Source organism: Mizuhopecten yessoensis, unplaced genomic scaffold, assembly GCF_002113885.1.
Source record: "Mizuhopecten yessoensis strain PY_sf001 unplaced genomic scaffold, ASM211388v2 scaffold716225, whole genome shotgun sequence".
Lineage (NCBI taxonomy): Eukaryota > Metazoa > Mollusca > Bivalvia > Pectinida > Pectinidae > Mizuhopecten > Mizuhopecten yessoensis.
In genome coordinates, this window is record NW_018480010.1 from 322,056 (window position 1) to 346,789 (window position 24,734).

Here is a 24,734-nt window from a genome sequence, read left to right on the forward strand (position 1 = left end):
GGTCTAGGAATGATCAGCTCATGGTCCTGACAAAGTTAAGTTAACATTATACTTAACTATTTTTTACTCAAATTGGTACATATTTCAACAACAAAAATAAATACTGTAGGACTCAGGTGACCGTTAAGGCCCATGGGCCTCTTGTTATAAACTGGTTCTGTACTACCGAATGGGATGCCTTTTGTGTTTGCATCTTTCCGTCATAGATCAAGACAGTCTATGGATGTGTTTGTCACTTTGTCTAGGGGTTAATTAAAAAAAACTCGTTCACCTGTAATTGTAATTTTGTATGGGAGCACCTTTTGGGATGGTAGCGTGTTGCATTCTAAGTTAGTGCCTTTTTGCTTCACTGTATATACACAGTTATCACCCTTGGTTCATTTTTACCAGGATCCTTTTTCACCAGTTTTTGAAAAAGAAAAATTGACCAAAAGTCTGTATCAATTATGCTTAAAGACCATTGAAGTAATGTAGGAGTCATGATCAACGTGATTTACAATGGAGTCTGTAATACAACCTCCACCACCGACCCCGATTGTCCCATTCATGATTCATATTTTGTTATGGGGATATTAAAAAAAGTCAGCTTGAGTTCAGTATTTGGTATAATTTTTTTTCCATTATTTTTTTAATTTGGGTTTAACATCCTCAGAAAAGCTAGGGTCATATAAAGAGAGGTTTAAATTTCGTATGAATATTAATATATATACAGATAATGATATAAGTACAATGTACACAAATTTTATGGTTTTTGTTTTATGTAACATATGTGGTCATACTTTGTAAGCATATCCTACTATCTACAGGGAACAGATGTGACCTGAAAGCTGTGGAGATCATGATTTGCACAGCCCTGTTTGTCTGGCAATTGGCACAGTGTCAAGTTCTACTTACCAGAACTCTTCAGTCCCTTTCGATCAATAACACAAACAAAATTTAGAAATATTTAGCATACAGTGTACATTAACCGAGCCTCTGTATTCAGACGGAAAATCAAGATTTTTCACCTTCATTTTTATGTGATGTTTCGTCTGTCCTTCATCATTCATTTTATCCTGAATATCTGTCTACTTCAGTTTTTCAACATCTTTTCCTAAACTTTTCGGAATTTAGCCAAATTTAGAATCCTTGGGCCATGGGGATCAACAGTTATAAACAAATAAAGGGGGGCAGAGTCCTTTAGGGATCACATAGGTTGATTTGCATAAAAAAAGCATTCATGCGAAAGAACTGGACAAATTTCAACAAAAATGAAATGGTAGATCCTTCAGCTCAATGGGGTTATAAAATGGAGTGGCCTGCCTTCTTTTGGTTGATCTGTTCCCAAACTACTGGCCATGGACTGATGAAATGTTTAGAAATTTTCACCTTAGTATATGTTTTCTTTCTAGTATTAAGGTAGAATGTCCTCTGCAACTTGTGCATGACCTTTACAAATGGACCATTTTCTGGAGCAAGTGCATGTCCTTCATATTGACATGTAATATCTGTGACAGGCAAATTGTCACTCAAACCAATGAGATAGGTTGTCTCTCAAAATCTGTTTTCCCAAAGGGCATTGCATCAAATAAACAATAGAGTTCAAACAGTTACTCCTATGAACCGGTGGGTATGTCCTGTTCTACATTGGACTGGTGGGTATGTCCTGTTCTCCATTCAACCGGAGGGTATGTCCTGTTCTCCATTCAACTGGTGGGTATGTCCTGTTCTCCATTGGACTGGTGGGTAGGTCCTGTTCTACATTGGACTGGTGGGTATGTCCTGTTTTCCATTCAACCGGTGTGTATGTCCTGTTCTCCAATCAACCGGTGTGTATGTCCTGTTCCCCATTGGACTGGTGGGTATGTCCTGTTCTCCATTGGACTCGTGGGTATGTCCTGTTCTCCATTGGACTGGTGGGGATGTACTGTTCTACATTGGACTGGTGGGTATGTCCTTTTCTACATTGGACTGGTGGGTATTTCCTGTTCTCCATTGGACTGGTGGGTATGTCCTGTTCTACATTGGACTTGTGTGTATGTCCTGTTCTCCATTCAACCGGTGGGTATGTCCTGTTCTCCATTCAACCGGTGTGTATGTCCTGTTCTCCATTCAACCGGTGTGTATGTCCTGTTCTCCATTCAACTGGTGGGTATGTCCTGTTCTCCATTCAACTGGTGGGTATGGACTCTGTTGATTCTTTTATAATGGGATGTTAGGGTTATTCTAGTTAAATAAATAGTAGTGGTAGAGTTGTGTCCCCTTTGTATGTTTCTTTGGTATTGCCATTAGAGACTTGATGTTAAATGAAGCTTTATAACTATGACTGCGCACAAGATAGCTGGTATGTGAGAGATGTGATAACAACCATTTTAATTTTCAGACTTTCTCATAGAAATTGTTTGTATGTTTGTGCTTTGGGTCCAATTAACTGCTAGGGTCAATTAAGGACATGCAAACGTTTGGTGGTGGAGGACAACTGGAGTACCTGGAGAAAAAAACATTGACCTGTACAAAGTACCTGGTGAATGCCTCACGTAGGCCGCGAATCCTTGACCCAGTGGTGGAAGGCTAGTGGTCTTAGATGGTCAAATGCATTTACCACACGGCCTGTGTGGCCCTCTTTCTCATAGATAAAAATAGAGAATAAGATTGAGTACTGATTGTACATATATTTTGAACCGGCATGTAAAAATAAGGTGAACTTTTTTAATTCATTCACCCCTGAATAAACATTTGAACTCTTCAAATGCAAAGGTTGGAATAGTTCATTATGAAATTTCAGGGGTGAATGAGTTAAACATCAACGCAGCAGAGACCTGGGTTTGATAGGTGTACGCTGGAAGGTGCACACATTATACTGCACTGTTATGTAACACATCACAAAACACAATTTAAATCGGTCACAAAAGTGTCGTAATAGCATGTATCACGAGTGGAGTAATCTTTGATGCGTGATATCATACTATATGTTGCAGAGTATACATATATATGTACATCTACTCAAAAGTCAAGGTGACATTGATATGTAGTGCTAAATCAGTAGGGGAAGAATCATTACCTACCTGTATATGACCACGGGTATTTAGTTGTACCTGTTATCTTTACGTAAAATTCCAGGGTCATTCTGCACCGTATTCTACAGAGGCTATAAGTATGGCAGAATTAAATGCACCAATATTTTCACACTACAATATCAGATGCACATAACATATATCTGGTATTCAATGGAAAAAACAATAAATATTCAATGTATTTTCTATGATAGTAACCAACAAACATGTCAATGCATCAAAAAAGTTTGGGAATCAGTATAAGCAGCATAAGCAGACCAGGATTCGAACTCAGACCCCCATCATAATACTGTCTGAAGTACTCGGTCAACAGTTGTACCCTGCTATAGTTGGGTTACAGTTATATTGACCCTTTCACCCCCCTATGTACCTTTAGTAGACTCTACCATGCATTGATATGGATGAGTCTATTATGGTCTACAGTGGTGAAAGGGTTAAAGGGAACATTAAGGGAAGGTTAATGTACAAAAACACTACAGAAGAACTCTCTAGTGCTATGCCTACATACAGTGGGACAAGGATCCTTAATTAATTTTCATAGAAATTATCACTTTGACCTTGACCTTGACCTTGGATTGTCTGACCGGATCCTATGAGTGGATTTGGACAAGTCTTACATTATTATCATAACTAGAAGGTGTTGTACATCCAACACACCCTTCATTAATTATGAGTGCTAAACTTATCATTCTTCATACTTTACACTGACCTAGACCTTTTGCTTGATTTCAAACGTGATAGATATGAAGCATGCCATTATTTTGGGTAGAAGATATACCTGATATATCCAACGCTGTTTCGCTTTGGAAGCATCAAGCTTTTACTGACTTACCCACTTTTGACCTTGACCTTTGCTTCTTTTCCAGCTGCCATGAGTGATAGCCCCTATGGCCTTGACCCTGGTATGGACCATGGAGGATACTTACCGCCCAATGCCTATGACCAGTACATATACAACCAGAAACAGGGATACCTACCTCAGCACCACCCAAATCCACATAAATGTAAGTAAAGGGAACGCTGAGTGGGAAAAAAGTTGTACTAGGTTACTATATATCAGACTTATGGTTCTATAAATATTTAGACATATCAGATCTCCTTGAACATATAAATCTGGACCAATAAAATCCCCTGTGATATATATAACTTATGACTAACCATCTCTCCCAGTACGTATTCTTTTTCACCGGTCAGATATATCCCTGAACACATATTTTGGACCAAGCAGATGGCCCAGTGCTGGACTGGCTTGGTCAGTTAACATAAACCAGTGGTTAGTGAAAAAATCAAATTTTGCCACTAAGAAACAAGGGCTTTTAAAGGCAGATAAATCTTCAAAACACATCAATCTGATCTGTCACTACAAATCTTAAGCATTGAATGATAACAGATGTTATGAATTTTGTTGCATTCACTTTTGAAACTTTTCCCTATAACCACTGGTTTACTCTAACCAAGCTTTGGGCGGGCCAGTAATCAAGGGTAGATATAGGCACGGTAGTCTAGTGGTAGGATGCCAGGCTCGTGACCGAAGGGTTGCGTGTTTGAGTCACGGCACGGAACTGTGTTGTATCTTTGAGCAAGATACTTTACTCCGCTTGTTCCAGTCTACTCAGCTGTAAATGAGTACGTGGTTGGGCAGTGCTAGAATTGTTGAATGCTAGCTGTTAGCACCAAAATGGCAGCTCCGGCTGTATGCTCCTCAGGGAGTTGAGAAAGATATTGTCTGGTTGCAAAGGCCCTATAACCACGGATATTAATTTGTGAACCGCTTTGAAACAACCTATGAACTAGGTTGTGATAAAGCGGTATATAATTAGAACCTCGAGTTGTTATTATTATTATACCAAATGTAAACCACGGTGACATCCAATCATTATCCTTAACTCATTCATCCCTGAATTTCAAAATAAACTATTCCAACCTTTGAATCGGAAGAGTTTGAATGTGTCTTCAGGGGTAAATGTGTTAACTTGCTTAAAAAATGAAATATCTGAAGAGAAAACACACATGAAGACAACAGAGGGGCTGAAATAAGTAGGCGATAGAAAACGTGATTCTTCAAAAAGGATATATAAAGGGAGGTTATGATTGATTAAAAAGAAAGTCGACTGGTAAACATAATATGACATGATTTAATTTCTGATCAGAAAGTCAGTACCAGTTATGCTCTTACCAGGTAAATTTAATTAAATGGAAAAGATATGTGGTGAGTGATATGATTTGTCAAAATGTATTTTTGTGTTTCAGCCATGTTTGATGCGGTGGGGATGTATGGAGAGATGCAGAGTCCTAGCAACATGTCCACAACGAGTCTGTCCCCGTCGCCACCCCCGCCTCCTAGGATGTACAAACCATGTGTCGTGTGTAGCGACAAATCCTCAGGGTATCACTATGGAGTCAGCTCCTGTGAGGGCTGCAAGGTAGATGCTTGTTTTCAGTCAGAGTTATCTCCCTTCTTAGTGTTGAAATATTGTCTGTCGAGGGCGGCAACGTATATGCTTATAGTCTTCTTCTTAGTGTTGAAATGATTTTCTGTTGAGGGCTGCAAGGTAGATGCTTATTTTCAGTCAGAGTAATCTCCCTTCTTAGTGTTGAAATATTGTCTGTCGAGGGCGGCAACATATATGCTTATAGTCTCCCTTCTTAGTGTTGAAATATGCGTATTTTCAATAAGAGTAAGCTCCCTTTTGAGTGTTGAAATAATTGTCTTTTTTTCAATAAAAGTAACGTCGAAATCATTGTGTGTAAAGTCACTTGATATCTGTAAACAAGATATTTAAATTTCCAAATCTCCATCATTTCAATTTACTGAAACAATTCTGAATTTGTATGTCTCACTCTCTGATCTCATCTTTACAGGGATTTTTCCGTCGTAGCGTACAAAAAAATATGCAATATACTTGCCACAAGGATAAAAACTGCCCCATCAACAAAGTGACACGGAATCGCTGTCAATACTGCCGGCTTCAAAAGTGTTTCGCCTCAGGAATGTCGAAAGAAGGCAAGAACTATAGCCATTACTCTCTATTGACGGATCTCTATTTTTAGGTTACCTGAGACAAAGTCTCAAGTGACCTATTGCGATCGCCTTTTGTCCGTCGTCGTCCGTCGTCCGTCCGTAAACAATTACATTTTCGACTTCTTCTCCAAAACCCCTGAACCAATTTCAATGAAATTTCACTGGGACCTTCCATGGACAAAGGTCAACAAAAATAGATGCCGGTTTAGTCCTAAGCCCCCAGGGGCCTGAGGGGCGGGGCCAAAAAGGGTCAAATTGACTAATATTTCAAAAATCTTCTTCTCAAGACCCAGATATGGTAGAATCAAATACTCTTCATAGATGGAAGGGTCTTAAGGTGCTTTACCAAAATTGTAAATTTCATGACCCTTGGGTCTCACGTTTCCCCCTGGGGAGGGGGTAAACTTTACTATAGTTTATATAGGGAAATCACATTTTGGACCAATATTTGTTTAATTTCCATTGGAAGTAATTCAATCTGGGTTAGCATTATCAGTATTAGGTAGCAGTTTGATAGTATGCACCTATGAGCCCTGACTGACCCCCAGGGGCTGATGGGTGGGGCCAAAAAGGGTTGAATTGACTGAAATTTCAAAAATCTTCTTCTCAAGACCCAGATATGGTAGAATCAAATACTCTTCATAGATGGAAGGGTCTTAAGGTGCTTTACCGAAATTGTGAATTTCTTGACCCTGGGGTCTCANAATTGACAGTTTGATACTTTGAAAATTTTGAGCCAGCCCTACCCCCAAGGGCTGTAGGGTGGGGCTCAAAGGAGTCAGTGTGCTAAAATTTCTTCATTTTCCTTGTTAAGAATCAGAGGTGCTAGTTTCAAATCCTTTTTAGTCTGAAATCTGTATGCTAGATATTGAGTAAGGTGGTTTTATTGTTTTTTGTCACTTTGAATAATATTTCTGTTCATGTTAAAAACAAAATCAACTCTCTGTATAAATATATCAGGTGACCGTTAAGGCCCATGGGCCTCTTGTATCTATTTGGTATACAGGTTTTTATCCCGGTGATACGAGCTTATATTACCTGTACGTATTTCAACTTACATTATATATGAATTCAGAAAGGTGATATAAGCTTGCATTACCTCATCCTCAATATCCAGGGCTATACGCTCACTTTCGCTCTCTACACCTCTGGTTTATGTCGTACCAAAAAAGTAGGCACGCGACTAGCTATTTGATTGGTGCCATGTAAAAAAAACTGACCAATCACTAGGCTGATACTTGTCCTTTGAAGATTACAAAGGAGTGACTTCAAAGCCTGTTAATTTTTACTGTTACATGACCGCGAGATTCTTTTGATGTACATCAAAGGACCAAACTAGTCTTCCTGTCTCATTCTCAAGGTGCTGCACATTGAGCCTTCGATTTTGCTATGGCATATTCCAGGGCTGTAGAGAGAGAAAGTGAATGAACCCCTGGATACAGAAAATGGCATTACCTGTGTAAAACCTACAAAATAAATTTGCCGTATTGACAAGGCGTATATAACCATAGAAAACTTAATTAGTTTCAGATGAATAAGTATAAGACCATTTGTTTATTGGTACAAGGGCCCACAAACAATGGAAGTTATATCTTATTTAGCATATAGTTTCACATTCACGAGGTATACGTTCATATTTACTGTGCCAGATGGCAGTGTTAAACAAGAGAATCATAGCTAAAAACATCACCCAGGAATTCAATACATTTTCTTTTGAAATTTGACAAAGTAATATTGAGAGGATAATATTTTGAGGATACCCACATATTTATGATTTATATCCATTTAAATGAGTTTCAGTTAATTCTTAGATGATATCTACAAGCTTCGATGAGATGCCACACTGTGGAGTTCGTTTTCACACTGAAATGAATACGTTATAGACCATGAGTAATAAAACCTACAATGCATTGTGGGAAATAGCAATTTATGAAAGGATAACTACCAAGTTAATATTTTGGATATGAAATTCTATAATAAAAAACACAGTAAAATATTTTGCAATTCTAAAATGTTAATTACAGAGATTTTGTTTTGATTGCCTTGGATCAAGTATAGTTACCTTCCTGTTATAAAATATGTATGAGATTTTGACTGTTATCCGATACCCAATGCTGAAATACTTCATTTTGGATTTTATTTTTTCAACAGCTGTAAGGAACGATCGAAACAAGAAAAAGAAAATGAAAGTCGAAATTGATGGTACAGATACAGCATGCTCAACAGAAGAAGTAACGGACGATGATATGGGTATTCTACAGGAAATACTCGATGCTCACAATTCCACATTTCCAAATATAGAGGAGGAAGTCTTGTCCCCCGTGAGTACGAATCCAGTGTTGGACAGTTCGGAGGAGAAACAAATTAAAGGGGAACAGGTAGGGCGTGACATGTCAACTAAAGTTTTGTGCATGAAGTCGGCCCTCTTGTTGTGATGTTTGATTTCCCCTCAAACAAAATTAGGAGGGGGTAAACTGGAATTTTTCATCTGTCCGTTTGTAGAAAAAGTTTGTCAACTCCTAAGCTTCTGGACGGATGTCCATGAAAATTCCTATGCATGACCAGTTCATTATGTTGTGGTGCCAATTTGCATGAGGTTTTAAGTGTTGAGGCTTGAAGATATAGCCACCATTTTTTATTTTTTTGGTAACAATTTCACCACTGTAGATCATAATGGACTCATCCAGTTCAAAGCATGGTAGAGTCTTCTAAGTTTCATGGGGGTGAACGGGTTAATGATGATTTTGAATGTGTACCAATTGAAGCGATTCCTATACAGAATAAGTATATAAAATAATTAGAAAAGTGCAGTGCACATTGACTCAGAGGCCTAGGTTTTCCAAATTTCAAAGCGCCCCAAAAAATTGTTCAACTTTGCTGAAATGTTTACGTAAAAATGTTGTATTTTCTTTTTACATATTATTATTTCTAAACATTTTAATACAAAGATACATCAGAAGGGTTCTAAATATGACAATTTGTTACATGAATGTTCCAAAAAAAACCATTGCATGCAAAGTATTAGACAAGATGAGATTAAAATGAAAAATATGTTTAAAATTCCACCTTTCTCTCATTCCATCGAGAAATAAGTGTGACAGGAAAAGTTAATTGGTTTAGTTTAGTTTAGTGCTCCCTGTTAATCCTACCCATACAAGAAACACATTTTCTTTCTTTTTCTTTCAAAAAAGCTGTTACAATCATTTGATGCAAAGAATCTTTAATTGTCCACACATCAAATAATCTTCCATCTTTATTTTTATTTATTTTAACTGTATTGTGAAAATCTTAAGGATCAGAACTACATTTGATACTGATTTGATTCAAAGTTTCTTAATATAATTTTGTTGAGTAAATTGGTTCACAGTTTCATGATAATCATGTACAATTTATGGGAATGAAATAATTTGGTGTTTTATTGCTAATTTTTTTAATCTTTTTATTTACTTTAGCAACAGGATAATAAGGACGACGACGACAAAGAGCAAACTGTGAAATTAATGTTATGGGAACGTGTGACTGAACTTTCATCCAAAGGGATTATTAAAATAGTGGAATTCGCAAAAAAGATTTCTGGATTTACCTCCCTTTCCTCGTCCGATCAAATTACGTTACTAAAGGCAGCCTGTTTAGAAATAATGGTAAGTTGTGAATGTGAAATGATGCTCTTCTCCTGCATTTTTGCCAGTGAAATATCAGTAATTTTTCATTAAAATTGTTATTTGCATTGCAGGAAGACTTACTCAAGATTTAAACTATAATGAAATAGAGAATACAAAACTAATGAATATAGGACCCAATCAGAATGCTTAAATTATACTTGTTTGGCATAGGCTTCGGTTAAGGTGTATTAGAAGTCTGAGACTGGGCTCCTTTCCAACAGTGAAAAGAGATTGTTTGTTTCAGGGTAACCAGCTTCATTTCAAAGTTTAAAAAAAAATAAAAAAAGCTGAATATTTGACCGTCTCCTCTTCTAGAACATACATTTATATAATATCATATATATGTATTACACTTGTGCTAGCACACTCTTGAAAATACTGAAGTGTTCTGTTTCACTTGTAAATATATATGGCATTAAAGGGGAAACTATCTTATTTATTTTATGTCTTTTACAGAAAACAGATATTAAAGGTTCTTCCAAATCAGATTCTTCAAATAAACTTTAAATTGAACAAAAAGTTCAGTTTTGCCTTATAGACAAAACTGACCCTTTTTGAAATTGATTAGCCATTATGAGCTGCAATCAAAATGTTTTGTTTCTCAATTGTTTTTAAAATTGAATTTAAAAAAAATAATTTTGATTTGTTTTACAAGCCCAGTAGTAATTTTCTTGTGCTGATTTTCTGCAGATATTACGATTATGTTCCCGGTACAACCTCGACCAGGATGTGATGATGTTTAGTGGCGGACTTACTCTCGACCGCGATCAGTTACAAAATGGAGGTTTTGGATCACTAACAGAGACAATATTTAAATTTGCTTCCTCTCTCAAAATGTTGGAAATTGATGACATGGAATTCGCCGTGTTATCAGCTGTGTGTTTAATAAGTGGAGGTAGGTCACTGGACGACGTCGAGTTCGCTGTGTCAAATGTCACTTGTTCAAGGAGTAGAATGGTATCAACAAAGTATTGCTCTGGTTTTGTTCAGCCAATAATGTTATCAAATTTCACCTACCTCCTTCCATATTGTTGAGCAATAGTTTTATCAAATTTCACCAACCTCCTTCCATATTGTTGAGCAATGATTTTATCAAATTTCACCAACCTCCTTCAATATTGTTGAGCAATAATTTTATCAAATTTCACCAACCTCCTTCCATATTGTTGAACAATAATTTTATCAAATTTCACCAACCTCCTTCCATATTGTTGAGCAATAGTTTTATCAATTCTGTGCTAAAATTTGCACCTTTGTCCATATATGTTCCATGCACTCACACCTGATCCATATAACACATACAGCAAATGTAAACCAATGAGAAATAATGACTTTTATGACAAATGTCAAATTTATTGTGTGTACAGAAGTAAAATGGTTCGCCCGATAACGGAACTTTTCAACCGGCGTTAACCTCCTTACAATAAATGACGAGTGTGGCGCCAACTGAGAAGTTCAGTTTTGTTTAACGTCTACTTTCCGTAACTTAAAGGATCAGTTATTCTTTCATATTGGAATTTTGTTAATTGAATCAAACATTTGAGTAATAATTGAATCTAACATTTGAGCAATATTCACTGGAGAAATGGTATTTTTTACACTGCACAGACAGTCCTATGAACACTCTGTCCTGAATGAAATCTTCGAAAACATGGGTATTATCTGCAGCAGTGGTATTTGTATCGATATTTCATCCTTTCAGATCGATCCGGTTTAGAAAATCCACAGAAAATTGAAGAAATGCAGGAACCTATTCTCGAGGCCTTGAAACATTACATCCGGACGAGGCGGAAAGATCAACCAATTACATGGGCCAAGATGTTAATGAAGGTGACGGACCTGCGCAGCATCAGTGTGAAAGGTACATGGCTTGGTGTGAAAGCAAAGAGTAGAATGGGTTTCACCAAACAGTCCAACTACAATATACTTATATGACTCTACTACATATACTGCCAGCTATAAGCCTTGAACAAGCTCATTAAACTAACCTTGTTTAAACATGCCAATTGTTTTCATCATTTTGCCAAACAGAGTCATACATTTAACATTCTGCATTCAACTCAGGCATGGTAGTCTAGTGATAGGACACTGGGCTTTTGATTAAAGGGTTGCGGGTTCGAATCCAGTCATATGGCACTCTGTTGTATCCTTGAACAAGATGCTTTACTCTGCTTGTTCCAGTCTACTCAGCTGTAAATGAGTATGTGATTGGGCAGTGCTAGAATTGTTGAATGCTAGCTGTGAGTGCCTTAATGGCAGCATGGACTGTATGCTCCTCAGGGAGTTGAGAAAGATATTGGTTTGGTTGTAAAGGCCCAAAAACCACGGATAATAATTTGTGAACTGCTTTGAGACTACCTTTAACAACCACTAATTATTAATATCAACTAGGGCTGCCCCAATATATAGGAAAACAGGTATATCGCAATACGCGAGTATATCATATTGTACCACAATACAGAGATGAGATATTGCTATATCGCAATATTTTTCAAAAGCATATTTTTGCAAATTACTTCAAATTCTAATAGATATGCCAATAAGCATAAAGCAGGCTTTTAAAAGTTCAAATTTTGTAATCAATGGTTGTTTTGACAAAAATCTTGAATCTATGTAATCCATATTATATATGATTAAATTTGATAACATTCTGACAACAACTTATTATATAATTGTGCACTTCCTTCCAATGACAATATATCGGGATACGTATCGCAATATATTCATTCTGTATTGCAATATATCGTGATACACTCGTCGCATATTGTGACACCCCTTTTATTTACTCTCAAGCTCACAACCTTTTCCTTCAAAATTCACATTGAAACCTCTGTATCTGGTAATGGAATTTCTGTGTTTAACATTACACCACCCTCTTTTAGAGGAGGTGTTTTACAGAAATGCCTAATTGCCTAACTTTGCACCTAAGGGTTTTGTTTAGCTTTGCGAAAGAAGATTTAGTTGGTAGATTACAGCCAAATATCAGTCCTGGGGTTTTAGTAAGTTAGTAACGTAAAGTTAGTAAAGACTGCGCTGACCTGGAAGAATATATGACATGTCATGGTTGACTTGAATTTTTTCTTTTTCATTCAATAATTATATTAGTTACATATTTCATAAATAAAATATAAATCTCACAAATTATCAGTTTACTATTGTTGATAAAAATATATATATATTTTTTTAAATTTATTACAGGAGCAGAAAGGGTGCTTCATCTGAGATTAGAAATGCCGGACGAATTACCTCCCTTGATCATTGAGATGTTAGACAGATCAGAGAATGTCTGCTTGCCTTGATGTTTACACCAGGGATATCATACCTAAATTAAATATACGGTGATATGGTCTTAATCCAGGATGTTTTTTGTTACACAAACTCTACTTTTCATGGTGATGAATTGTGTGTTGAAACTGGTACTATTTTTCTGCAAAGTCTTGGATATGAAACACAAAAATATTTATTCTATATGAAGCTGAGTTCTAAAGGACAAAAGGAAATGATGTTTTAAAACATCACTTGACACTGACGAAGCTTCAAGGTTAGATGATTCCTCATTGTTTCTAAAAGTGTTATAAATACACTTTGAAGTTTGTGAAATGTGCCTGATAAAAATGGATTCAGGAAACATACTAATCTACTAACACTTGATTTATACATATAAAGCCAGCATAATGCTCAAGTTAACTCTGAATTATTATCAATCTGATTCATATCAAATCCTTCTCTCCGTTCCAGTTATTGTGTTAGATCCTGCAGCACTGCAGTAGGGTCATTAAGTGCATTCTGGTGACTTAGTACTATGTTGCTTGGTATTATATACACAGTATGTACTATGTTGCTTGGTATTATATACACAGTATGTACTATGATGCTTGTATTATATACACAATTTTTTCGATACTTATCATTTTCAAAAGCAGCATACTGATTGGGTAAAGGAAAAGGTCGACAGAACTTGACCTCAAAGTAACAGAATGAAGGATTTGATTTGTTTTAGGTGGACTTATTACTAGAAATGTTAATCAAAATTTTTCTAAGGGAGCTAACTCTTACTGAACTAACAAATAAGTGTAAAGTAAAATGTAGCATTATGTTCGTGCCATTGATTGTGTCATTATATTGCTTGTAAAGCATTATGATGAGAGTTCAAGGGAGACTTAGTTACACTCTAGGGAAACGTTTTCTGGTGGGAAAATGGTCACTTTAAAAAAAGAACGTTACTGACATATTTACTTGAATTAATAGGGAAAGTTTGACTTTAAACCAGTAGTTGTGTAGTGGTGAAAAGTGTAACTTTGAGCCAGTAGTTTGACAGTGATGAAAAGTGTACCTTTGAGCAAGTAGTGGACCAGCTAGTGGTGTAAAGTGTAACTTTGAGCCAGTAGTGGACAGTGGTGTAAAGTGTAACTTTGAGCCAGTAGTTGAACAGTGATGAAAAGTGTAACTTTTAGCCAATAGTGGAACAGTGGTGAAAAGGTGTAACTTTGAGCCAGTAGTTGGACTGGTGAAAAGTGTAACTCTGAGCCAGTTGTTGGACAGTGGTACATACCAGAAATGTAACTTTAAAATGGTTGATGGATAGAATCATCAAAAAAGATTAATACACACTTTGAACATGCAGTTGGATATTGTTAAAAAAAGTTTAACTTTAACATAAAGCTATATTAGGGCATCAAAATAGTGTATTTTTGAACCAGAAGTTGGACTTTAAAGATGCAGTTGGATATTGTTACAAAAAAAAAGTAACTTAAACACACTGTTAGGTTATGACATTATAAGTGGTAACTGTCAGAAAAGCCACATTCTTGGTCGTGAAAGTGTTTCAAGTTGTGTTGTTTCTATAACATAGATATACATTCTGAACAAACAATGTTTATAAGACTTTTCATGTAGGTTCTAGTTGCTATATTTGACAGACGATAAGTTTAGACTGAGTAAAATAAAAATGACATTTTCAGAACATCGTGCTGGATATTACAAAACTGATTCCCATACCAGCCTATAAACTAACCCTTTCATCCCTAGGTAATTTTAGTGGACTCTACCATACATTTATTGAGATGGGTCCATTATGGTCTACAGTGGTTAAAGGGCTAAATGCAGTAATGTTCTGATCTTCATGCTTCAAAATGTTATACATAGAAAACTTCACTATTTTTCCACTGAACAAGATAACATTCACTCTTATCAAACTTATAAGTATTCTACCGTACTCATGAAACATAGATGGTTTTCCATAAGAACCTGTGAAATATCCTCTGAAGTATTCGGGAGGGGTTGTTTATATATAGAAATACGGTACCTCCTTTTCTTGTCCGTTCTGATGTTTTGTGCAATAAGACTGTATCGCCCTAAAGTTATACGTTTTGATATTATTTGTAAGAACACATTCTACCTCAGAAGAACTCAAAAGTGATTCTTATATTTCAATCATGTACTATAATTGTATATATATATCATAAATGAAGCCATTTGTATAATTTACTAAATGACATTTCCTGTTTTATGCAGTGTCTTGTATTTAAACGGATCCCTCTTGGCAAATATATCGTTGTTATTTAAAAGCATATCTTATTGGTGTTTTTTGTTTGTTACGTAAGGTTACATCTGTTGTTAGTAATATTTCCAGATTGTTTTTCATGAATTTTCTTTGAATTTAAAATGTACATTGGCATCTTATTATTTTTTTTTTAAACAAAAACATATTACATCCAAATAGACTTGGATTGGAACATGAAAGGTAATTTAAAATTACCCAAATGCAAAATATGTTAAGTTACTATTTCAAACCAATGTGCTCATTATGAAATACTGTTAGTTTACTGATGTTTTATTCAAGTGTCTTTGTGATTGCATGTATTAATTGTATTTTGGGGGGAATTTCAATTCAGAAATGCCTACAATCTTAGTTTGAATATTACCAATAACATTTGTGGGAATGAATGAAAACATTGATATATTGGTCAAGATGGATCACAAGACTGTTTTTACCTTTTTAAAGGTTCAATTTTAAAGATGTTTTCATTATATACCAACATTCAGGGATAGCGTGTTTGTGTTTCTTGTGATGACATGAGAGAGTAAAAACGATTTGTGAGACACTGTTGATGAATACATACTGTTTGATTTGTATCAGAAAATGTTGACGTCGATGTAAATATGTAAACAGGAATACTACTGCCCAGTTACGTGAACTGGATCTTTGTAGTGGAAACATTGGTTTTCAAAATATTTAAGTTTAAAAATTTGTAGCCGTCGTGTGTATGACAAGGATTTTTTCTTGTTTATTTTTCAAGGTAAATATTTCAAGGGTTAACTATTTTCAACTGTTCAAAACAGTCAGGTATTGGACTATTCCGTCTTTTCGTATTGCAGAGTTATCTGCACTTGTGAGCAGGTATTGATTGTTACGTCATTTGTTTGTGAGAGTAGCGTCATCGATTTTTGAGAAAACGACGTAATTTTCTCACACAAACCAATGACGTAACAATCAACACCTGCTCACAAGGGAAGATAACTCTGCAATATGCAAAGACGGAATATATGCCTTCGACTGTAAAAGGTCAACATTAGAAGGTTTGACTGTTGTATAAAGTATAGTGATATTGTGACTGCTCAGGACATGATCTGTTATATATAATTCTAATGTTTATAAAACCTTCACCTTATTAATCCAATGTCGTATCTCAGGTGGTTAGGGCTGTCAGGGTCCATGGATCACATAACCGTTGGTGAAATCACTAGATTGTAGGAGTGTCATGTTGTGAAAATGTGATAAAAAACATTCAACTGCTAATTGTTCAAACCATCATTAATCATCAAAAAATCATACTCTTGCGAGTTTTCCATGGCACTGTCAGGTATCAGTGTTGGCGACCTGTTGCCATGCCAACATATATCATTGTTGATGTTTTGTTGCCGTAGCAACGTCAAATTATCTTCCACACCTTGACTGACAATATGGCCGCCATTTTGTCCTCTCCTGGAAATATGGCTAACAGTATATCCCAAATTTTGTGTTGGAGATGAAGTTAGAATTAAATATTAAACATAATTATGCTGGGAATGGGATGTACATTGATACATCTCATTATGCATATTCATACTGACAGTGAGGTATGCATTTGCATCTCATGCATATTCATACTAAAAATGAGATGTGTTTTGCATATCATTCATATTTATACTGCTGTTTTGTGATTAATGCCATCAGGCCATGTATATAGATCTGATGTACTTTTTTCCTTTGTACTGTGTTGCCCAGTGTAGTGTATACAATGTATCCGGTGAAGGTCGTACTGTATGCAAGAAACATGGATGAACTTAAATGACCTCAGAATGACCTTGTATTAATGGGTCACAGGAATTTACAGGAAATTTCAATGGACACTATAGTTGAAAGTTTGAAGTCAGGTAAAAATATTTGTTTTCCTGAAATAATTAATTTCAAAGTTGGCTATATTTGAACTTAGTCAATATATTGATTATTGTCAAATCTAAAAACGAAATTTAAAAATATTACATTAAGTTGTTGTTATTAATAGATATATGTGGTATATTTGATATTGAATTATCAGCACAGAGGTCAAGGCTTCAAGTTAAAAATGCCTCAAAATGTTGTGCGTCAAAGTCCATAGTAGTAGCCATGAAAAACCTTATAGTGTAAGGTTCATCAAAAATATATTATAAGTTTTGAGAAAAAGATGTTATAAAAATACCAACAGAAATCCATAAAAACAATCAATAGATAGAATTCCTGAAGGAAAACTATGGAGCGTTGTTGATTTTGAGTACAAAAACCGTGACAAGTGTGAAATTTGTTACACAGTGAAAATCTATCATTTTAATGTTACAAGTTGTTACAAATTCTCCGGTGTTAGCTCATTCATATTAGACCAAACATCAAACAAAACATCAATAATTAATATTTCTAAGCTGATTTCCATCAGAAAAAGGAAAATCTGAGATCATTGAAAAATGAAATCTTCACATCAGACCAAAAATGTCAGTTTATGAAAAGGTAACATGTTATATGCTTATACAATGTAGAAATAGGACACTGGATTATAACTTTAAAAGCTGAAGTCTATGTTCACTGTTATGTGAAGATTATCAGATAGCAAGTCTTTTTATAGGAATGAAAGTATGAAAATAACTTGAAATGTACATATTTTTACCACGAAATGTACTAAAATCAGATCAGATTAGAAACAGATATGGATTACACGGTATGTTAATGTAAGTTAGGTAAATTTCATAAGAGGATGTGTAAGATTGACAGAATTTATATCCTCTATTTGTCAAGGGCTGGAACATGGTAGCTTGATTGTGAACATACCTTCCTGTATAAGCTATATCCCATTTGGTGGTTCAAGTATGGCAGAGACGTATATACTACTTTATACGTCTCTAAGTATCAGAATGAGTTCATGTGTTGTATAGTGATGCTAACACCTCATAAAGTCAAAAGTTATCATTTTAAAATCATTTCAACAACCCATTGATTGCAGCACTTCTATATATCATAGATATCATACCACTGTCGTGAATGTATTCAAAAGAGAGTGCAAATTCACCGATTTTGATAGGGATGATTCTTAAACAATTTGTACATTTATGATATGAAAGGGATTAAATGTAAGGGAAATAACTCTTGCACAAAGTACAGAGGTATATCGTGTAAAGGGAGATAACTGGCATACGTGCGAGCTTACAGAAGATATAACGTAACGCTTGTAAAGGGAGGTTACTAATATAATTCATAGAATGTTAAGTTTGAAAGGAGACAATTCTTATACGAAATCAAAGGTAAAACTTTAAACTTTTAAGAAGTAAAATGACACAAATTTAAGAAGTGCAGTCTCACATGGAGATAATACGAACAGTTATATTGTGTAGGTATAATGTGAAACTATAAGGTAGCATACAATCTTTATCAGAAAAAAACGAATGAGGTATTTATTTAGACCGAGTTTCCCCACACCAGACATCTATCTGTCAAAATGTCTAAGTCTGGTGTCAGGGCCAGAGTACACTCGGGATAGTATTGATTAAGTTGGGTAAGTTGTTCCATGCCAGCCATTTACCATGAATTTTATGTCGAAAAGCATTACGTTCATGTCTCAGGGAAAACAATATTAACTCGTCCTTTTAATATCCGGTCCAAGCAGGACCTCGCCTTTCATTGATCCTGAATTTAATATCCTTGGCCCAGAGATACATTAACCCACATTTCCTGCACCAAAGATAAATTCATATGAAACTGGTCATAGTTAGGAAGCAAGTACTATCTTTCCGTAGATTCACCTGGTTAAGTTCCTAAACCCGTTTACCCCTGGAGGCACATTTGTACTCTTCCAATTCAAAGGTTGGAATAGTTCATTATGAAATTTTAGGGGTGAATGAGTTAAATTGATTCTTGTTACTGTAAAACACTTACCCAGTAATGCATAAAAACATCACAGCTTGACGATTTCGGCAGTAACTCTCTTACTGATCATCATGTAACTGCACAACTAGATAAGCCTGGTCACATTTCAAAACTTCTCTCATTGTTCCTTGTGCCCCTGCTTCTCTGCGGGATAGGTTGAAAACGCTATCATATCACAGTCGTCGCTATACTACTTCGATGTTTGGTACTAAGACCGGTGGTAATAGTATCACAGTACTGGTTGTAACTGCTCTGTGTAACTACACCCGTTTATGACGAGATCGACATCGTTATTTTTGTCTACAGTCCGTCAGGAATGGGATGTGTCGAATTCAAACGTTTATGCATGTAGACAAATTAGTTACGGGGAGTCGTGCGGCACTACAGCCTGTTTCTCTGTATATAGTAATGCCATTATTACTGTAGTGGATTTATTTGAAATAAACAAAGTTATGAAATAAAAAAAATGTATCTTTCGCTTGTTTTTATTACACATCAACTTTCAGCTTCACTGACTTACTAGGCGTACCACTAGGATGAAATCGGAAATCAAAGTTTAAGCACGAGAGAGAAAAAAACTGGGTCACAAAATTATTTTACTTTGATTTTCGTAATTGTCCAGTTGGATATCTCTTACATTTTACCATTATAATATTATGGTAAGATGAGCGAATATCAGTCTAAGGGTATTTCCTGATTCTGCATTCTAATTATGCATATATATATATAGTCAAATCTTGCGAAAACATTTTTGTTATGGTAACGGCATCCTAGATACTCGTTACGCTCTCTGCACACTGATATTTCAAAGCAAAATTGAAAGCTCGGTGTGTACCACCTTATATATGAGACGAGAAGACAAATCTGACCTTTTCATGTACACTAGGCACAGAGCGAAAAGTGACCACAACCCCTGAAGTATCGAGGATGTGGTAACGGGTACGAATTAATTGTGTGAACAAACTGGTTTGCAATGTGTATATATAATCAAATCATGCGAGGACAATTAATGTACTGATGATAAGGGGTGCGATTAATTTATATATCGTGTCTCCATTATTTTGGGAACAAAGTGATTTGCAATATGTATTGCCAAATCTTGCGAAGATTGTGTATCATTTAAGTTAGATATGCAGACTGAAAACAATCAACGAGACGAATATAGTTGATAATTGATAACGTTGTCAAGCCGATTCAGACGATCATCACGAACTATTTGAAAAAGGATAGAAAAAGGGAGCAAAACCAGGTTCTGCGAAGGGGTTGGCGTTTACTCCGAACGAAGCGGCATTTGTTAAGATTTGCCTAAATTTTCTCGCACCCCTCATATATTCCAACTTAATAATCGCGGATGTGCTGATCGAAGTAACGTTGATAAATTATTTCCTTTCGGGATGGAACCTCACACACTGGGCCGGATTCCTCAATATCTGATTAGATCTATGTCCCAACATTGATACATTTACAACATTTCTCAAAGTAGAACGTGTCAATTTCTGTATCGTCTATGTCATCAGCTGTGTCACCATTCTCACCTGGTTTATACACAACTGCGGTGTCAATCTCCTGTGACATCATACAAGTACAACCCGTACAGCCGATTGCAAATCTGGAATAGGAAAACAAATTTGAATTCTTTCTACAGTGAAAGTGTAACTCTTTAACGCGTGTTTCGTTCGCGGTTTTAAAGGGTTTTAATTATTTCTCTGGTTCAATCAGCAGTTATATACTAAGCTTGAAGTAAAATAATATAAACTCAGTACAACTTTGATACTCAATAAGAATTCGATGTTTCACTGTTATCACGGATAAATGAAAAAGGGAAACTCTAATTTCAGAAAAAGGGTTATATTGGTGTGTTCCCACTTTATGTACGGTTTATATAGCAAAACTAGGAGGAAACAATCATAATTTAATAACAATAGGGATTATTTTTCTGATGTCGTTATTTAACCGGCATCCACCATCATTTCAGGGTCACTGTCAACCGCTCTCAATCGCTGCTGGTTTATAATTTGAAGAATCTATTTTTACATGATTTCAAATAATCTTACAATGCTCGCATTTTCCACTTTGATATTGTCGTCTGAGTTTAGCTTTCTGAAATTGTTTTGATTTCAAGAGGACTTACTGGCAACTTCCGGTCTGGAAAAACTGTCGTGCGTTCTGTAGTGAGACAAACTCGCGCGATACGCCAAACAAATTTATCTTGAAAACTGGACTGATGAAGAAGGTGTTCCTGAAAACAGAAACAAAATATAATCTGATATGAAGCACGTCCAGTTCGGTACCAACAAGTTACAAGAAGGACACATAACATGTTTACCAACTCCTTGCATACTTCGTGAATGCTAGAAATACGAGACAGCTGAATGGGGAAATGCAATCCATTTTGTCATGCAGTATCAATTACCAAATATAAAAGGTGCAACCGAATGTGATGCAAAATGGTAGACTTTGCTCGTAAATATTTTAGTCACCGAGGTTTGACGTTACCTTGGTGGCCATACGGATTTCTTTGGAGTATTGGCAGGGTTTATGATATACAAACTTTATTTATTATCAATTAAAAATGAACCAATACTCTTTTATGTTTAGCTCACCTGCCCGAAGGGCAACTGAGCTTATGCCATGCAGCAGCGTCCGTCGTCCGTCCGTCCGTCAACTTTTCCTTTAAAACACTACTTGTCCTAAACGGTCGAGTAGATTTCGACTAAATTCCGTACGGATCATACTTAGGCAAAGGGGACCCAATTTTGTATAAACGGTGACTTTTCTTTCTCTTGTAACACCGGTTTCCTTCCACACACAGACCCATGCGCGCTACCATCTGGGCCAACAAGATTGACCAATACAAGTTGCTAATACTTGTTTCACCATTGTTGTGAAATAGAGTTGAGTATTTTAACATTTATACAATAAAGGACTTACGACTGGCAGCAGCCGTTGTATGTGATATCCGGTGCCGATCTGCGCCCCCTATTTACTGGTCCCGGTGTTGTGGTACTGTTATATATGATAACATTCGGGAGACATTCCAAACCGCAACTCAGGGGGCTTGTGAAGGTTTCCTTGACTGGGACATAGATGACTGATTTGTTCGCGAATTCCAATTGTTCTGCTTTTGTTCGGAAATACCCGGGGTAGAATTTGTTCAGGTTATTTCTAGAGATGCGTCTATCATCTCTGAGAATCAGAAGAAAAAAACATATTTTTCAATTTTACGTCACTTGTTTGTGAGAGTAACGTCATCAATTTTTGAGAAAACGACGTAATTTTCTCACACAAACCAATGACGTAACAATCAACACCTGCTCCCAAGAGAAGATAACTCTGCAGTACGCAAAGACGGAATACGTATTATTCGAAATATAAGGATTGAAACTTGCTTGTTTTCATGCTGTTCACGTTGTATTTCATCTTGTGATGAATTGAGTTGTTTTGAAAAAACATTTAAGCGATTCGCAGTTTATTTAGAGTACACTCCGTTTTTTTGTGTTATATCTCCATAACATGAAAAATATATTTAATCCTTAATTATTGTCAAGCATGTTCTTTTTAGTTATACTAAGTTACTTTAATTGAATGGAGTATTATAATTTCTATGTTTGTGATGCTACGTTAATTTAGTGGAGTATTATAGTTTCTATGTTTGCGATGCTAAGTGATTTTAGTGGAACATTATAATTTCTATGTTTGTAATGATAAGTGATTTCAGTGGAACATTATAATTTCTATGTTTGTAATGATAAGTGATTTCAGTGGAACATTATAATTTCTATGTTTGTAATGATAAGTGATTTTAGTGGAACATTATAATTTCTATGTTTGTAATGATAAGTGATTTTAGTGGAATATTATAATTTCTATGTTTGTAATGATAAGTGATTTTAGTGGATCATTATAATTTCTATGTTTGTAATGATAAGTGATTTTAGTGGAACATTATAATTTCTATGTTTGTAATGATAAGTGATTTTAGTGGAACATTATAATTTCTATGTTTGTAATGATAAGTGATTTTAGTGGAATATTATAATTTCTATGTTTGTAATGATAAGTGAATTTAGTGGATCATTATAATTTCTATGTTTGTAATGATAAGTGATTTCAGTGGAACATTATAATTTCTATGTTTGTAATGCTAAGTGATTTTAGTGGAACATTATAATTTCTATGTTTGTAATGATAAGTGATTTTAGTGGAGTATTATAATTTCTATGTTTGTAATGATAAGTGAATTTAGTGGATCATTATAATTTCTATGTTTGTAATGATAAGTGATTTCAGTGGAACATTATAATTTCTATGTTTGTAATGCTAAGTGATTTTAGTGGAACATTATAATTTCTATGTTTGTAATGATAAGTGATTTTAGTGGAGTATTATAATTTCTATGTTTGTAATGATAAGTGAATTTAGTGGATCATTATCATTTCTATGTCCCTAACACTTAGTGAACTAAGTGGGTGTTTTTATTGCAAGCCTTAAATTGTAATTATTTCCATTTTTTATGTGTTATATGATTATAAATGCTAATTTGTAGACACAACTTACTTGTTTTCCCTCCATATCAGAATCGCAATTACAATAAGTGTAACGACTGCTAAACAGACTACCAGTACCAGCTGAAACAAATAAGATTCTTCGTTATATGTCAGGGAGTTCATGATATTCCTATAACACCAGCTAAAATCTTAGTGTCTTAGCACAATGAAGGCTAGCTATTTGATTGGTCTCAGGTGGAAAAACACTGACCAATCGCAGGCTTGACACATATCCTTTGAAGATTGCAAAGGAGCGACACCTGACTTCAAAGCTAGTAAATTGTACCGTTATGTGACCGCGAGATACTTTTTATGTTCATGAAATGATCCAACTAGTCTTCTTGTCTCATCCACAAGGTGGCGCACACTGAAACTTCAATTTTGCTTATCAATTATTCCAGGGGTGCAGAGAACGAAACTGAGCGTAACCCCCGGAGTATCGAGGATGAGGCAAATAATGCTTTTCCTATAGTTAGCGCTAAAACATAAAAGACACTTGTTTTATATTTTGATATCTGCATATTTCACTTAAGAGGAAAATTGTCGCCGAACGCGTAAACAAACTTAAAACACACGTCGTTAAAGATGCTTAACTCTTTGTTATTAGCTCACCTGGCACGAAGTGCCAAGTGAGCTTTTGCCGTGGCGCGGTGTCCGTCCGTCCGTCTGTCTGTCCGTCCGTCCGTCCGTCCGTCTGTCCGTCCGTCGTCCGGCGTCAATATTTTACTTTAAACGACTTCTTCTTAATAACCGAAAGGCCTAGGGTGTCAATATTTGGCCAGAAGCAAACTTGGATGAAGGGCTACAAAGCTTGTTCAAATAAATGACATTCACCTATTTTCAAGGTCACAGGGGTCAAATATGTCAAAAACTTTAAACATCTTCTTCTCAATAACCAAAATGCCCAGGGAGATGATATTTGGCCAGTAGCATGCTTGGGTGAAGGGCTACCAAGTTTGTTCAAATGAATGACCTTCAATTATATTCAAGGTCACAGGGGTCAATTGTATTAAAAAA

The 24,734-nt window shown here is 35.7% G+C and overlaps 2 protein-coding genes across 4 annotated transcripts in view; one reads left to right on the top strand and one right to left on the bottom strand.

The window, feature by feature from the left end:
* The window catches only part of LOC110442192 (retinoic acid receptor alpha-A-like), a 39,452-nt gene extending 23,293 nt beyond the window's left edge, over window positions 1–16,159 (top strand). For all 3 annotated transcript variants that reach the window (XM_021485682.1, XM_021485683.1, XM_021485684.1), the window contains 8 exons: window positions 3,920–4,057; window positions 5,304–5,476; window positions 5,916–6,057; window positions 8,227–8,453; window positions 9,528–9,716; window positions 10,428–10,632; window positions 11,440–11,598; window positions 12,936–16,159. In XM_021485682.1, the coding sequence (XP_021341357.1) occupies window positions 3,920–4,057; window positions 5,304–5,476; window positions 5,916–6,057; window positions 8,227–8,453; window positions 9,528–9,716; window positions 10,428–10,632; window positions 11,440–11,598; window positions 12,936–13,036 (1,334 nt within the window). In that variant the 3' untranslated portion in view covers window positions 13,037–16,159. The remainder of the gene's footprint in view (window positions 1–3,919; window positions 4,058–5,303; window positions 5,477–5,915; window positions 6,058–8,226; window positions 8,454–9,527; window positions 9,717–10,427; window positions 10,633–11,439; window positions 11,599–12,935) is intronic.
* A 3,160-nt stretch (window positions 16,160–19,319) lies between these two features.
* LOC110442190 overlaps window positions 19,320–24,734 on the bottom strand; it is a 14,156-nt gene continuing 8,741 nt past the window's right edge. The window contains exons 3-6 of the mRNA XM_021485680.1: window positions 23,728–23,798; window positions 22,102–22,356; window positions 21,302–21,409; window positions 19,320–20,779 (exon numbers count right to left, since the gene is read on the bottom strand). Of these exons, the coding sequence (XP_021341355.1) occupies window positions 20,611–20,779; window positions 21,302–21,409; window positions 22,102–22,356; window positions 23,728–23,798 (603 nt within the window). The 3' untranslated portion in view covers window positions 19,320–20,610. The remainder of the gene's footprint in view (window positions 20,780–21,301; window positions 21,410–22,101; window positions 22,357–23,727; window positions 23,799–24,734) is intronic.